The sequence below is a fragment of the Drosophila elegans genome, unplaced genomic scaffold (assembly GCF_018152505.1).
Source record: "Drosophila elegans isolate 14027-0461.03 unplaced genomic scaffold, ASM1815250v1 contig_133, whole genome shotgun sequence".
Lineage (NCBI taxonomy): Eukaryota > Metazoa > Arthropoda > Insecta > Diptera > Drosophilidae > Drosophila > Drosophila elegans.
The window spans coordinates 150,917-165,849 of NW_024545499.1; the positions used below are offsets into that span (position 1 = coordinate 150,917).

The 14,933-nt window shown below is 41.6% G+C and overlaps 1 protein-coding gene across 1 annotated transcript; it reads left to right on the forward strand.

Moving 5' to 3' along the window:
• Nucleotides 1-11,166: 11,166 nt before the first annotated feature.
• LOC108150383 lies at nucleotides 11,167-13,343 on the forward strand. Its single transcript, XM_017278521.2, has 4 exons — nucleotides 11,167-11,249; nucleotides 12,335-12,576; nucleotides 12,652-12,870; nucleotides 12,927-13,343. The coding sequence occupies exons 2-4, from the start codon at nucleotides 12,432-12,434 to the stop codon at nucleotides 13,340-13,342; spliced, it is 780 nt and encodes a 259-aa protein (XP_017134010.1). The 5' UTR covers nucleotides 11,167-11,249; nucleotides 12,335-12,431; the 3' UTR covers nucleotide 13,343.
• The last annotated feature ends 1,590 nt before the right edge of the window (nucleotides 13,344-14,933 follow it).

The window sequence follows — 14,933 nt, forward strand, 5'->3', positions numbered from 1 at the left end:
CTCGCAAAAGAACATATTTTTCTATTAAAATATTTGTAAAAATTATTGTTTGCAGACAAAAAATCTTATTGATGTCACTATCAACACTACTTCTTAAAGTTTAATACTAGGCAACATAATGTCACAATTATAAATTTATTCTTAATTTTAATAATAATCTTAGTAAGTAATTAATTGATGTTTAAGAGGTATTTCAGCAACTTTGCTTTCCGCAATCTTAATTTTTATTTACACTTCCGAGCGGGCAGAGAATTCTCTTATATGTAGATTATTTGTTGGTGGCTTGATTGTGTGTTAATTTGGCAGTTTATTAGGCGTAAATATAAAAATTGCGCAGAACTTTGACCATTAGGCGAGATCTTCGCTCTTTGGATGATTCAGTGGGCCACAGTTGAGGCCACGCCCACTTTTGATGGATACTGATTTTGCAATAAACTTGGCCCTGTGCAGATCTCAAGCTGAGTGTGGCGAAATGTTGCTCATTTATTTCATTTAAATGCGCATTTAAATCCATTTAAAACTCCACATGAGCCAGTCACAAAGCCACGTCGCACCGAGGGAAGCGAAATAAAGGGCAAATAAAAGGCAACGGGGCAGGACAACGCCTGACATGAGCTGAGGGATTCTACGGCGGCACCCACTCCCAGCCTCATCCTTCCCACTCAGCATGATTTAACGATAATGAAGGTATTTACGAGTTCAGCCTTAGCCCGGGACTTGGGCCTGCTTTTTTTTCCGGGCAAAAGCAAAACTCATCATAATCCAGCGGCAGCAAAAGGTTATCCAAAGCACACACACAGCGGCACATTCGGGGACTTGTATCTACGTGTGTCTCGGCACTTGTGAGATGTTCTTGCCAAACTTTTTTGTTGACGCCGTTGATAGCAACAACTACTCAAAGCTGCCAGCTGAGCCCGAATCTCATTCGCAACCCTAAAACGCTGTATATATTTATGGATTTTGGCGAAGGTGGCTGCCAAGCTCCCAGACACACATTGCTTGCCAATAAAACTCAATTTGCCATAAAATTGTTTCACAGTCAACATAATTACAGCAGCCAAAGACGAGCATAAATTTGCTTTTCCAATTTACGATTAGGCAAGGCCTCATTTTCAGTGCCATTTAATATGGCCGTGCAATGAATGCGAAAGGTACACAAAAATATTAATATCTTAGCGAGGCAAATTTAATTTCTTTTCTACGGCAAACACCTTTCGCTTATCGCGTTTTCACTCTGCCTTTCCACCTTTCCACTCACTTACATGCATTTTTTATTACACTGCCTGCTTTCTCACCGGAGATCCACTTGCCACTGCGCGGATTTTATTGTCCTGCTCAAGGCTGAAACTGGTACCTGCGAACTGAAGTGGGGGTGGCGCTGGGCTTAGTGCTAGTTAGTGGGAACAAAAGCATCTTAACCTGGCCAAAATCGCCTTATGCCGTGGTCGACCTTCGCTGTTACTGCCACTTCCATTCAGTGAAAGATTTAAGTTCCTTATTTCTAGCTCAACTTCTGATTTATTGGATGAGTATTTGGACATAGTTAAAGTTTTAAACTTAAAGCTTTCTTAGTAATTGCATGAGAAATTTCTAAATTTATATATCTATTATTCCTTTCAACGATTTTAATGTGTTTGTTATCAGAGACAAGACAATCGAAATATTTCAGTGAGTAATACTTTTCGCAGTGCACTTTCCAGTCCTTGCGACGGAAATTCTTCACACAATTTGTCGCGGGGGAAAAACTTTGTAACTACGAATAAAAATCAAGGGAGCTTACGGGGGGGCCGAGTTAATTGCAAGTCCTTGAGATGCATTTGTAATCGAAGTTTTCTTTCTCAGTTAAGTGCAGTGGCGGGTGGCGGGGCGGGGAAGGCAGCCAGCCAAATGAAATGGAAGTGCCAGCCCTCAAACAAACGACACGGCAAAGACAATGGCTCACTTACGGCTCTTAGCCCGCTGGCTGCTGGCCAAAATGCATTTGGGCAAGGAAATCCCCTGCTGATTGCCGCTGCTTTGTGGTGGATCCCACAGCTTGCCGGCATTATCCGAATAATCGCAATCACCAGAAAGATGCCTTGGTGCAGCGGCGGCAACGGCAGCATACGTTGCGTATACGCAACGGAATGCCTCGGAAATGCCTGAAAGGCATTTCATTTGCACCCCGTTTGTGCTGCACATTTTCAATTATAATTATTAACGGGATCGCTGTTTGACTTTGGCATCGTCTGGGGAATTTATTTGCATTGTGTTTTTTTGTTATTGTTCACGGCTCTTTGGCGAAATCACCTGAGTAATGCACTTGATGCCAGCGCAATTTTCCTCTTGCATTGTTATTGTCCTTGCTCGTTCTGCATTATTTTTCCAACTCCCACAGCCGGTAGTTGCTGTTGTTGTTGTTATTGTTGTAGTTGTTGTTTTAAGTGGTGGTTGCTGGGGCTGGGCACTTGTAGTTGCGATTGCTGCTCTTCCCCCATTTTGCCAAAGGCAACTTTTAACATTTAATGATGCTGCTTTGTATTTTAATACGCTTTGCCTGCTTGCCATGCTCATGCCACCGCCCATCGCCCATCGCCCATAGCCCACCGCCCAAAGCCTACCTGCCCCTTTTTTTTGTTCCATGTTACCGCATCCCCGCCGCTGTTCTTCAGCCAGCACGTGCCATAAGCAGCGCTTTGAAAACTTTTAAGTAGACAAGCAATGTCCTCAGCCCCCGCCACTCGTCCTTTCAACATCTTCTATTACTTGTCCTGCCTTTTGCGCTTTAAGTTGTCTGCTCAGTTCCAATTTTTCCAGCCGCCTGCCAAGGTGTTTGAAGCAATTTGCGTCGTCCGTCTCTGGTTGCAGTTGTCCGTCCGGCTCTTCGGCCCGCTGGTCGTCCTGGCCACGTCCTTGACAGCACACACCACCCACCGCCACCCGTAGCGTGCGGTGTGCAGATTGTGCCAATTTCACCTGTTGTCTGTGCGGCGGACCGGGCATAAGCACACTGAAAGTAAATTTTATTATAATTGCATTAATTTATAAGATTTGTCTTGCAGCGCTAAAACAACAATAAAATTCAATTTAATTGAATTTAGTTTAAAGTTGCCAAGCTGTAATTATCGAACAATTAACATAAATACAAATTTAAATTTAAATATTTAAGTAAGGGCCTTAGATCGACAAGATCTGAAGAAGTGTTTGCTTCAATTTCTTTGCAATTCGTGGTCTTATTTTGTTAAGTAATTCATTTAGGTTCTTAAAGCTGGCACAAAAGTTACCACGGTAAATGCTTTTTTTTCTTTATCTGAAGAACTGCAGCTGTAATTTTGAATTACAAACTAAAAATGTTTCAGCTCTATTCTCTTGTTTGGAAAAATTTTAAAAAACCGTAACTGCAGCTGCAATTTTAAAAAAACGATGGCAATTAAACGTTGACGTGGACGTTACACAGTAAAAAGTGTCCAATTAATAACTCTTTTATTAAACCTTTATGCGCCCGGCTTATTTGCAATAAAGAGTTATCGGTGGAACATTTTATTTGCAAAGAATGTGCCTGCGTTTATATTGATTAATAGTCGACTGACCATCAAAATTTTATTTGTAAACAAGCCGGGCGTATAAACGAAGTAAACATTAATTTTACAACCGTTTTATTGTTGATAAAAAAAATTATAATTTAAGAGAGAGAGTTACTGAAGCTTAAGTAATTGACGTTTGACTATATAATCTTGATCATAATTAAGAGCCAGGCCGAAATCCAACTGAAAGAGTTATGGTTTTGGTGCAATTAAAATTACGTATCACTTGAATGGATTCGTATTGTATATTTCTTGGGTACCAACTTCCCATGCCAAACAAAAGCATATATTAAGCCAATGTCGATCTCTGATGGCAATATAAATCTGAAACCTTAAATCTCTAAAGTAATGGTTGATCGTAAGCATGTTTTTTTCCGTGCATTCCCCCAGCGGTTACCAAAGCGCAAAGTTTTGTGGCGGTTTCTGTGTGGCTCACAACCTTGATGAGGAGGGGGAAGTCGGTGGATCAGCGGCTGGAGGGGATTCCGCACTTAGTCGGAAATGAGTTGCATGTACTGCGCCTCCTCCTAATACAATTCCAATTTAAGTTGGCCGCAGTTTCAGTGCATTTCGAGTCGCACTCGTGGCAACGAAACGGAACGAATCGAATGGAAACGAGACGAAACGTTACAGTATGAATGAATGAAAACTTTCTGCCACTTTCGAAATCACAAAGTAATTGCAATTCGAAGAAGAATTGGCGAACAATTTACGAAATTAAGTTCCAAGAAAGTTTCGGCGAAAGGTTTAATGCGTCCGCTGGCGTGGGCCGAGTGAAACTTGTGCGGGCTTTGTAACTTTCGAAGGCAGAAAGTTGAACCACCGTCCTTGGGAGGGGTGGTTGTATCCCCCGACCTGCTTGAACCAATTGCCACTTGGGTGCAGGGGTCAATCTGCATCACAAAATGGAAGATGCTCGTCTCGCAAATGCAAATGGCGCTGCTTGGGACACATAGTCATTACAAATTAATTTCACACGTGAGCAAGTCGCAGCAGCTGAAACATCCCAGCAAAATCAGCCAGGACATCGAGCAGAACGAGGAAAGACAGCACAGGGCCCATCCCTTCGCACATCAGGCATAATGTCAGTCATATGACATTCAATTAGGAAAGTTGTTGCATCTTGATGAGTAAATGTGCCATATAATGTGAGCCAAGCCACCCATTCTTATCCCCTTTCCTTCAACCAAGTGCCATGTCAAAATGACGTTGACTGGGGGGAAGTTAGTTACACTTAGACTAAAAGGTCAAACAAAGCCGGGAGTTCAATATTTGGTTTACAATTTCTTCATTAAAATAGAGCAAATGCCCCTGGGCCAAAAACCATTCTGCCCTGATAACATTCAACGACCTAGTCAAAAGTACAAGACTTAATAACGAAATCTCTGCTTAACACAATCGAAATTATATATTATATTTTATTTAATTTGAAGTAAAAAAGAAGAATATTGTTTCTTTAAACTATCATATATTTTTTATGAGCCTTAAATAATTAAAAGATTTATTTTTTAGGCTTGCTTGTATGTTTTAAATACATAGAAAGGAAGTCTTATAAATTGCTTGCAGAAAAAAGTCAATCAAACATTTTTACGGGATAACAGAGGGACATTTGTAGACCAACTTGGCACATAATGCGGACTATAAATATATATATACTTTATAGGGTTAGCTTTATAGGGTCAAAGATGTCTCCTTGACTATATTTTCAAAACTACTTTAAATAAATCTTTCTTTTTAAGATATTTATGATTTTTACATTAAAATAAATTAATTTACAAATTCTGTAGATTTGTTTTATTGAAAATATTTAAACATGCGATAATGACACACTACAAAAATTAAAAACAAAATATACATAAATAAAAAATAAAAAATATAAGAAGGGGGAAAAAAAAAATAATTACTTATGTAATATTAATAGTCATAATATTTAATGAAATCTAAAATATGTATAAGGTTAACAGTTAACATAAGTATTTATAAGTAAAATGTTTTATTTTTGTATGCCATTCATTGTGACTAGTGCACTAAATATAAGTACTCACTTGTCGCGATAGGAAATATAAATATATAAATAATAAAAAAAAATAAAAAAAACTTCGAAACGTGTGAACAACTTTTTATGTTCTCTGAGTTCGACCGACTTTTCGGTTGGATATCAAACCAAACGGACCGAAAAGCGTCGGACTAACACATTTTTGTCCTCTGCAAGTCAAAACAGAGGGCCAGGTCGGAAACTGTTGCACTAGTCGCAGAGCCATGGGGTTCGCTTCGAGAGTCAGTTCGCAGAGCTTAGTTATCGCATCCCTGGAAGCACTTCCGCTCCAGCCTCCATGCAACCCACTGCGAATCAATGGAGCCAGGTGGGTGCGGTGTGGGGTGCGGTGTGGGGTGCGGCGTGTGTAGGAGTGGGAGTGTACAATGGCTGGCCGGAGCTAAAGCTGCAGCGGTAAATCTGCCCCACTCACCTAAATTGCAGCTGCAACAATGCAATGTCCTGCTCCGGCCGCCCCCTGGTCCATTTATCACAATGGACGGAGCTGTGGTGGCGATAGCCAACGGGTGTCCTTGCTGAAATTTAATTGTTGCATTCGGCCAGGGACAGGATGTGCGTTAGTTGATGGCCAGACACCTGCTTAGCTGGCACTTCATCTATCCTGTGCATCCGCTCCTCCCCTGTGGCTGCATTTCGCTACGGACTCCCTGGTTCAATCAACTGGCAATTTTTTGTGCACTATCACTACGCTGCTGCTGCTGCTGCTGCTGAAGGGACTTTCGGGCAAAATGAAAATGCCAAGAATATATCCCCTTGTTAAATATTACACATCAACAGCAGAAGCCGTTTCAGCATCAGCATTAGCTTCAGCTTTTGCTTTTGCTCCTGCTTCAACTTTAGCTTCAGCTTTTTGCTGGCTGCAGCGGCAGCAACGGCGCCAGCTTTTACAGCAATGAAAACAACGCGAATCGTTTTTATTAAAAATTTCATTTTCATTTGCAAAAGCGAATATGTGGCAAATATGAAATATGAGCAATAAATGGTCGAGCGTCCATCAAAGTCCTTGAGCTTACTGCTTCTGCTTCCATCCGCCGAGTGCGACTGGACACCACTTGCAATAGTGCTCTTTTGCCGGCGGCTAAAAATAATACCAGTAAAAAATATAAAAAAAATAAAACGAAAATAAAGACAAATAAGCGCCAGAGTTCGAAGAATTAAAATTACACAGACCAGTCGAAGAAAAATATGCGAAGCCCAAGGCAAGCGGAAGTGGGCCAACGAAAACATAGTACAGCAGATTTTCAGGCCAGCGGGAAGTGCCAGTGCCTCCATCCATCGGACGGGATTTCGCACGAAATTAAATGGGAGAAATCGAAACGAAAACACAGGAAAGAAGCTCGGGATATCGTCCCCGAGGAAAAATAGCTATATTATATTATATATATTATATAAACGTTTAAAAAAAAGGTACTAGTATCCAGCATGCATTTCATTTTTATAAGTCTAAGCCATAAACAATATGAATACATTCTTCACATAATAATGACTTAATGGTTTTTTTTTCAGTGCCCGTGCTGCACAATTTGTTACACATTAATTGAAGCAATTTTCGGACGTCTTTCACTGGAGTGCTTACCCCATCGAAACGTCGACTGCTCAAGTAATATGGCAGAACAATTTTTGATTAATTTAGACCCGCGGGCAGGGCTTTCCCTTACACTCACACACACTCTCATGAGCGGAAAGTGGCCAGGGAAAGAGGGAAACTCGAGTGGGCTCGAAGCACCGAGCACCGAGCACCAAGCACCGTGCACCAAGCATTCTGTGCGCAATTAGCCCCACAATGGACGAGCGCGTCGAGTGAGTGGCTCGCCGGCTGGCAGCGTGGAAAACTGGCTGGCAGAACGTCGCCAACAGGTGCGACACCCGGGCAAAACCCAAACTCAAACCCAAACGCAGAGCACATACTCGGGCAGCACTTAAAATTTAAAGCGTTTCGAGTGTAATTGCGCGGTTGCCGTTAACGAGCCGCTTGTTAAAGTCCAGCGATGCCAAAAAAAAAGAAGCGGAAAGAAAATCGCATGAGTAAGAAAGAAAAAACACTACTGGCAAGTCGAAACTCGAACTGCTCTTTCCAGAACTCCATTAAGTGCATTAACAATTTGTTAGAACATTTCTAACAACAACATAAAATGTTAACCTTTGAAATTTGATTGAAGAATTAATTAAAAAGGAACGGTTTGAATTTGCCTTTAATTTTTTCTTTTTTGATAAAAAAAAGTGAATTGAATAAAATAAATGAATGGAGATTTACGAAAGAGATTATGAATACGGACTTGTTAAAATTATCAGTTGATTAATTTACATTGCTTAATTTTAGTGGAATTGAATAAAGTTTAATTAACTAACAAATTTATTGTCATCGGTACTTCAAATATTAGAGTATTTTTAGTAGATTATTTGAATTTAGAATACCCCGTAAAAGGGTATAAAACGACAGCCAATTGTCGGGTAAAACCCTCGAGCAGAAGGCTGACTCCGTTTTTATCCCATTAAACGAGCTGATGAAGATGGGATGGGAGTTGGCAAGGCGGATACTGTTGCCTCCCCTTTGCTCTGACTTACTCAACGGCCCCGTAAAGTGCATCAGCACCATCAGCATCCCAACTTCGGCGGCGATATGCCGCGATGGTCAAAGGTGACCAGCGACATGGACATAATGGAACTCGATCCCCGGCCAAGGTTCCTCCTCCGTATGCTTTTGTTGATGCTGCTGCCCGGGCATTAATTAACATTTCAATGGGCCACCGCAGTGGAAGAATAATTTCATTGCATTTAACTGAACGACCTTAAAGTGCTCTGGAAAATGGTAGCCGCAGAGTGCGAGGTGGCGTTTTTCTGCGCACAATTCAGCTTTTAGTGGGGGGGAAATGGGTGAAGAGGGTGAAAAGGAGGCCTTGTGGCATACAATTTGGCGCATGCCGTCCAGAATTGTGCAAGTTCAACGGAAATTAAAACAGGTCCCGCCCGCCTTTCTACCTGCGTGTAATTCAGGGACTTTTCACATATATTTCATGTATGAAAAAAGCAAAATTCCGAGAGGCGTAAGAGACAACATCTGGCCAAATTAATCACAAATTGAAGCGGCTAATTGACACCTGGCCATACAACCAGGCCCAAGGCAATCGGTCAGTCAGCAAAGTGGCCACAAGACCGCAGCCTAAACAAACAAGCCGGGCCACAAAACATCCGAGAGATAAAAAAATAACAGCATGTACAATGTGCAGCAGGCTCAAAGGGTGCAAATGGAAAATAAACAAGGTTTATACAGAATCAACAACGGCTAACGGCAGGCTTAATCGGAGAGGCTTTTTTTTAAGGTTTCGCCTGATTGATAGCCCGATTGATAGATGGTCCAGGCCGAGTCATTTCGTTTCACTGCGGGTAGCGAGTAATTAATATTTACCTCTCTCATTGTTTAGCCTCTTGGCCGGCTTTCTTCGGCTTTCTACTTAGCTGAGCTTTTCCCTCTTTTCTTCAACTTACAAATTACGCACTAATTAAGCAGCTTTCGCCGGCTGCCATTTTTCAAAGTCATCCGCGCACTCAAACAAGGCCTCGACTTGGGTCACTAAGGATCCACATCCGCATCCGCATCCGCATCAGGGTCCGTCCCCATCCGCTGCTGAATTCGAATCAGTCGCTCTCACCTCAGTTGGCGAGTTGGCCAGTTGGCAGCGCATTAGGCGGCAAAAGTTAATGTGCATAATTAATTCACTTTTGCACTTTACCGCCCTCATTTTGTTTAGCGGTTGCTTTTGTTTGTTGCTCCTGCCCGCCGTTCGCATAAATCAGCCTGAAGCGCTGAGAGGCCGACAAGGAGGACAATTTTGAAGGTCACTTCAGCTTTTTCCCCAAATATTCATCATACGCCGGGTGTTACGCTTTCTAATTGTCTTTGCCAATGACACACCTGCCATTCCTCCACGGGCATGTAAAACAGTCAGAGCTGCAAATTCAATTGGCATAACATCGTGCACCATGAACAACTTTATTTGCAATATTTACTGCCAAATAATTGAATAGCTTTCAGCAGAGAAGCCACAAAGAGGGCAGAAAGAAGCCACTGATGCTGCGGAGGGGTAAAAACTGGGGGGTGGGTGGCATTTTAGGAGGCTCACATGCGCGACATGACTCGTCTAACATGCAAATGCCGAATTCAATAAACCCAATGGCAGCCAACAAATAGACCAAATTATTACATAGCCGCACGCACAAACACACGTGGCTAAAAGGGGGTCTTAGGGCCACAAAAAAAGAGGCGCTAAGCAGACCTCCTATCGAGCAAAACCGCTGAGCTACTTAGCAAACACCCAACCAAAAAGAACCCTCCGTAAGGGAAAACAAGAGTATGCCGACTGAAATTGAACGACAAAAGTGCGTGCAATTGGCAGCCATATTGCCATACGTAACCACCACCCACCAACCACCCACTCTTCCCTTCCCCCACTAAGTGGCATATACTTCTACTTATTGCGGCCATAAGTCGCTGGGGTCGTATGCGTGATATGAGTGTAAGTTAAACAGAATGTCGGTCCCACTTCTCCGCTTCAAATCGAGAAATTCTGCCCTCCCCTGGGGAGTTGTGTAATCATTTCTTGACTGACTGACTGAAATTCATTTAGGATACCCTTGCATTGCCCCAGCAAGCCAAGTTTAATATTTTTGCATCACAAACTTAAATTTTTCTATTTACTTTTCGTTGACCAGCAGAGCCGTTTGTTTGCCTTCATTCACCAGATTACTTTTGTTTTGTTTCATTTCTCGCCGGGGCCGGGCCTATTAATAAATTTCTCAGCTGGGAATTAACATTTACAGTTAGCTGACCGAACAACTTTGCCCGACAAACTTCAATTGCGTCACATTTATCAAATCGCTGGGCCCCTCGGACATTGTCGGCCGTTTAAGCAGCGCCCGGGGAATTGAAGTCCGCTCCACTCGCTCCCTCCCATTCTTTGTTCCGAGTTTTCAAACTTTATTTCTGACTTGCCACACAGAAAAAGAATTTGACAACCTTATGGTATAATCTGATTGGACTCCAGAAATATTTTACTTTATCATACACATATCACAAGTTTATTCAACAAACACAATTAAGTCAATATACTATGGTATGATTATGATTATGGTTTGTACAAAAAACCCAATATCCAATTAAAAACTCCTAAAGCTGTAGGTACTTATTTATTTCTTGTTTGATTATGTATTTTTTGATTACTTCTTTTAAAGAAAGCTTTGTTGATCCAATGTCCATTGTTATTTTTTCTTTTCTACTCTTATGAAATTCCATTATTCCATTCATATTATGAACAACATTAGGTTATAAAACATATGTAACTTTTTGTATACATTTTTAAACAAATAAAGCCTTTCTACAATGCATAAACCTACTACAAATTAATATCTTCACAACAAAAAAAACAAAAATTGTTTGGCATATATTGAGAATGTAACATTTTAAAATCAGTAACGAAGTAAGTTTTGACTTTAATTTTTAAGAATGTACTTGGAATTCGATTCAGTCAGTTTTAAATGAAAAAAAAAGGATTATTATCTTACGTTATTTAAATGTATTTTAAATTTTTCTCCGAGCAGCGTTTCGCTTGGAGAGATTTTGATTTTGACACTGAGTAAGTTCATAGTTTACACTTGCCATTTCGACAGGCGGTGAGTTCAGAGGTCTCCCGGCTTTAAGCCCTTTGCATATTTCGGCTGTCGGTGCCGCTCATAAATAATTCAAATAATTCACACGCTTACTTGAACGCTGCGTGCGTGCGTGTGTGTGTGTGTGGATCGAGAGTGTGTGTGGGTGAGCCGCATTATGTGGTTCATTGGTTTGAGCCAAAAACTGCAACCAGCTAGGAGCAACAGCAGCAACGGAGCAATCAAGTACGTACGATGCTGTTGCTGCAGTTAACTAAACTGAACTCAACTAAACTTTCACTGCACACACACACACACACGGGAACACCCCAGGACGCACACAAATGCAGCCGCACTAACATCAACAGAAACATCTATATAGGACTCTTGGTGGTTACTGCGGTTTGCATTTTCATATCGTTCCCTCTAATATTTCACAACAAGTTTTGTTGTTGCCTTGGCTGGCACATAAAAAGGCGAAGCTGCTGCGTTTTATGTTGTCACGTTGGCTTCAAGTGCCCCAAAGGGGAAAGTCGACCCCGCCCCCTTCCTCATCCGCTCTGTTCACACACCCCTGCACACACACATACGCACCCACACTGGCACCACCATTCTCAGCAGTTTATGGATTAAGTAAACACAAAGAGCACAAATGAACTTTCCCTGCTCTGGCAAAAATTTTGCAGTTTTAATTTTTGATTCCACTACGGACAGAGACTTTGAAAGCGAAACATATATGGCTGGGTTTTATGGGATCTGGGGACACTTCAATATTTTGCTGCACTCCACAATAGTGCACTTTCAGATTTAACTAGCAAAAAATACATAGCTAGCTTAACAAAACATATAACGATCAATCAAGCTAACTGTTGGAAATATGAAATCATTAAATTAGTTGCTTGAATTTATAAAGGCTATCGAAACAGATGATTTCAAATAAACACTGAAAAGTTGTTTGGTATTTAAAAAAATACCAAACTTATTGTAACTTCACAAATATTTTAAGTCCTCTCTAATTTGTGTGGCATGAACATGTGGTGTTGGGAGTTTCGACTTAATTATGCATTTTCAGTGAGCGATAACGAAATCCCTGGAAACTTTTAATGCCAGCACAAGTTTCTGTTTCTGTTTCTGTCCGACTGCCAGTCAATTTGTAGCATTTGAATAAAATGGACGCAGCTTATGTGAAGTTTATGATGTGCCAGTGCCTTGTGAATCGGGCAGACTGGGGCTTAGCCGTGGGTTGTATGAATGTCGTCTACTCCTTCTTCCTGTTCCAGTTCTGGGTGGTGGAGCTAGTCAAGTCACTCGAGAGTAAGTGTGGGTGTGGGTGTGGCTGTCACGGTTTCTGCCACAGAACTAACTGAAAACACTACCAATCGCTCCCAGATTATCCCGTCAAGTGGGTCTTGTTGTATGGATTCAACGTGATGTTTAATGTGATCACCATGATGAGGATTGTGAAAAGGGAGAGTGTGTCGGTCTTCTACTGGATGTGCGAAACAGCTGCCCTTTTAATATTTCGCATACACCACCTATATTACAATGAGGACGATTTTTGGCTGGCCAAGAGCAACTTATACCATGCTTCTAACATTGTTATCGATGGTGAAGGTTCTTTTGAAATTACAAAAAAAAATGATAAAATACAAACTTACTTGCAGTTTACACTGGCCTATCGATGCTGGCCATGATTTATGTCATATGTGGACTGCGTTTGGATCCAGACCGCCAAGTTCCCGACGAAGAAGAAATGCTTGACCATTGCAAATTCGACCCTCAGGCAGCTGCCGCCAAAGCAGCTTCCCAAAAGGAAAAGGTCTTAGAAAGACCATTGGTCAAAGAAAAAGAAGTGGAAAAATGTCAAAAACTAGCTGATCTCGTTGAGGAGAGATCTTTTTCCAGTCAGGAATTTACAATGCCCTGCGAACCCACTGCTCCCGAAGAGGAAGTCCACGAGATTCCGGAACCTTCAGCTCCTCCAGAAAGTACTTTTTCCTTCTATGAGGATTTCTCCTACGAGATCAATGATTTTTGTGTCTGCAACGATCAAGGAAATGACATATCATTGGATGAATAGATAGCGATAAGTTTTAGTTTCGCTTGCAGAGCAACATAAACAATCTAAATGAAAGTAAATAACGTCTTCACTTGACCCCCTAAAGTCTGACCGCAACTTTTGGCAACAAAGCCCCAACGGAGAACAACAAACAAACAAATGGAGGCAAACTTGACTTAACTTTTCCGAGGGGCTCGACAGAGGGATTGGGGGGTGGGGGGTGGTTTGTGTTGGAAAAGGGATTACGATCAGAGCGTTCGATTGAGTGTGTCAATAAATTCCTGACAGTCGACCGAGTGTAGAACATTTGTCCGGCAGCGGCGATAAATAGTTGCCACACGCTCTACGAGGAAAGGGGCACAGATCCCTTTTGGCCGGAAAGTTTCGTGTGAATTTAGTGCGGCTCATTAAGCCGGACAGTGTCAGTCATGTGTGTATGTTTGTGCCCTGGCAGCGGAATGCCGAGTACCGGGTGTCGGGTGTCGGGGCCAATGCCTTTTTGTTCAAACTTCATTAAGCCGGAGAGGAAATTGCCGGGCCATTGTCATTCGCACTGTCATTGCAGTAGACTTCGTTTAATAATGGCCTGCCGGGCATTTGTCAACGGGATGCTTTAGGAGTCGGGCTTTAAATGAGCGCGCTCATTAAGAAAATTAATGTTTGGGATTCATTAAAAGTGTCAAAGTGCGCACATTAAAATAATATAAAACACCGGGGAGGAGTGACGGCTCTCGTAACGAAGCAAGCGTCTCGACTGTTGTCGATTTTATTAACAAACAAAGCATTAAAGGCGCATAAAATGTTGACATAGCGCCGCGGCTTTGTTCCTGGCTGCTCATAAAACTGTCTCATATTGACGGCTCAAGAACACAGCCACACGCAGCCAGCCCCTGTACATGTATACCATATACTATATGCTATATAAACACATATCGTGTATCATGTCGGGGCATCTCATAAAACTAAACCGCAATTCATCAGTAAATTCCTTGCTCCTGCTCCGTGCTTCTTTTCTGGTCAGCCCGTCTGCCCGGGAATATGCTACAATTTAATGCGTCTCGTAAAATGCAAAGAAAAAAATTATTTTTATTATAATTATTATGTTATGCACGGTGACGGGGCAAGTTTATTGCGCTCGCACATAAAAGTCGAACCCTCGATGAAGTGATGATGCTGTCGAACTTTGGTCTTCGGTTTCGCTCTTCCCCTCCCAAAAACTTGATGGCTCTGCTTATCTCGGTGCCATTTATAATGGCAAATTATTTGAGATTTTCGCTTAACTTTAGCCATTTGAAACAATGACACACGCATTGAGCAAAGTCAACAACCTTCACTGCTGCAGCTTGCACTTTGTCCTTGTTATATCCTGCTGCTATTGCTGCACTGAAAGGAAAGAGTTTTAAATTGAAAAGGATTTTTACTTTATTAAAAGGTTGTTCTGGCCTTAATAAGGAAAATATAACTAATTAAACAGATTTAATTAGTTAATTTTATAGATTAACAAGGTTTCAAAAGGCTATTGGGTCTCTGGGTTTTGGTTTTCGTTAAACCAAAATAAAATGGCACTAGAAATAATACTTTGTTTGCTAAAACAAGTTCGTAAAATGATTTA

What these genes read in the sequence shown, in the direction of transcription:
- LOC108150383 (XM_017278521.2), top strand. Translation starts at nt 12,432, where the DNA reads ATGGACGCAGCTTATGTGAAGTTTATGATGTGCCAGTGCCTTGTGAAT. An exon ending in GCTAGTCAAGTCACTCGAGA is followed by an intron (nt 12,577 to 12,651) that starts GTAAGTGTGGGT and finishes AATCGCTCCCAG; the next exon opens with ATTATCCCGTCAAGTGGGTC. An exon ending in TTCTAACATTGTTATCGATG is followed by an intron (nt 12,871 to 12,926) that starts GTGAAGGTTCTT and finishes ACTTACTTGCAG; the next exon opens with TTTACACTGGCCTATCGATG.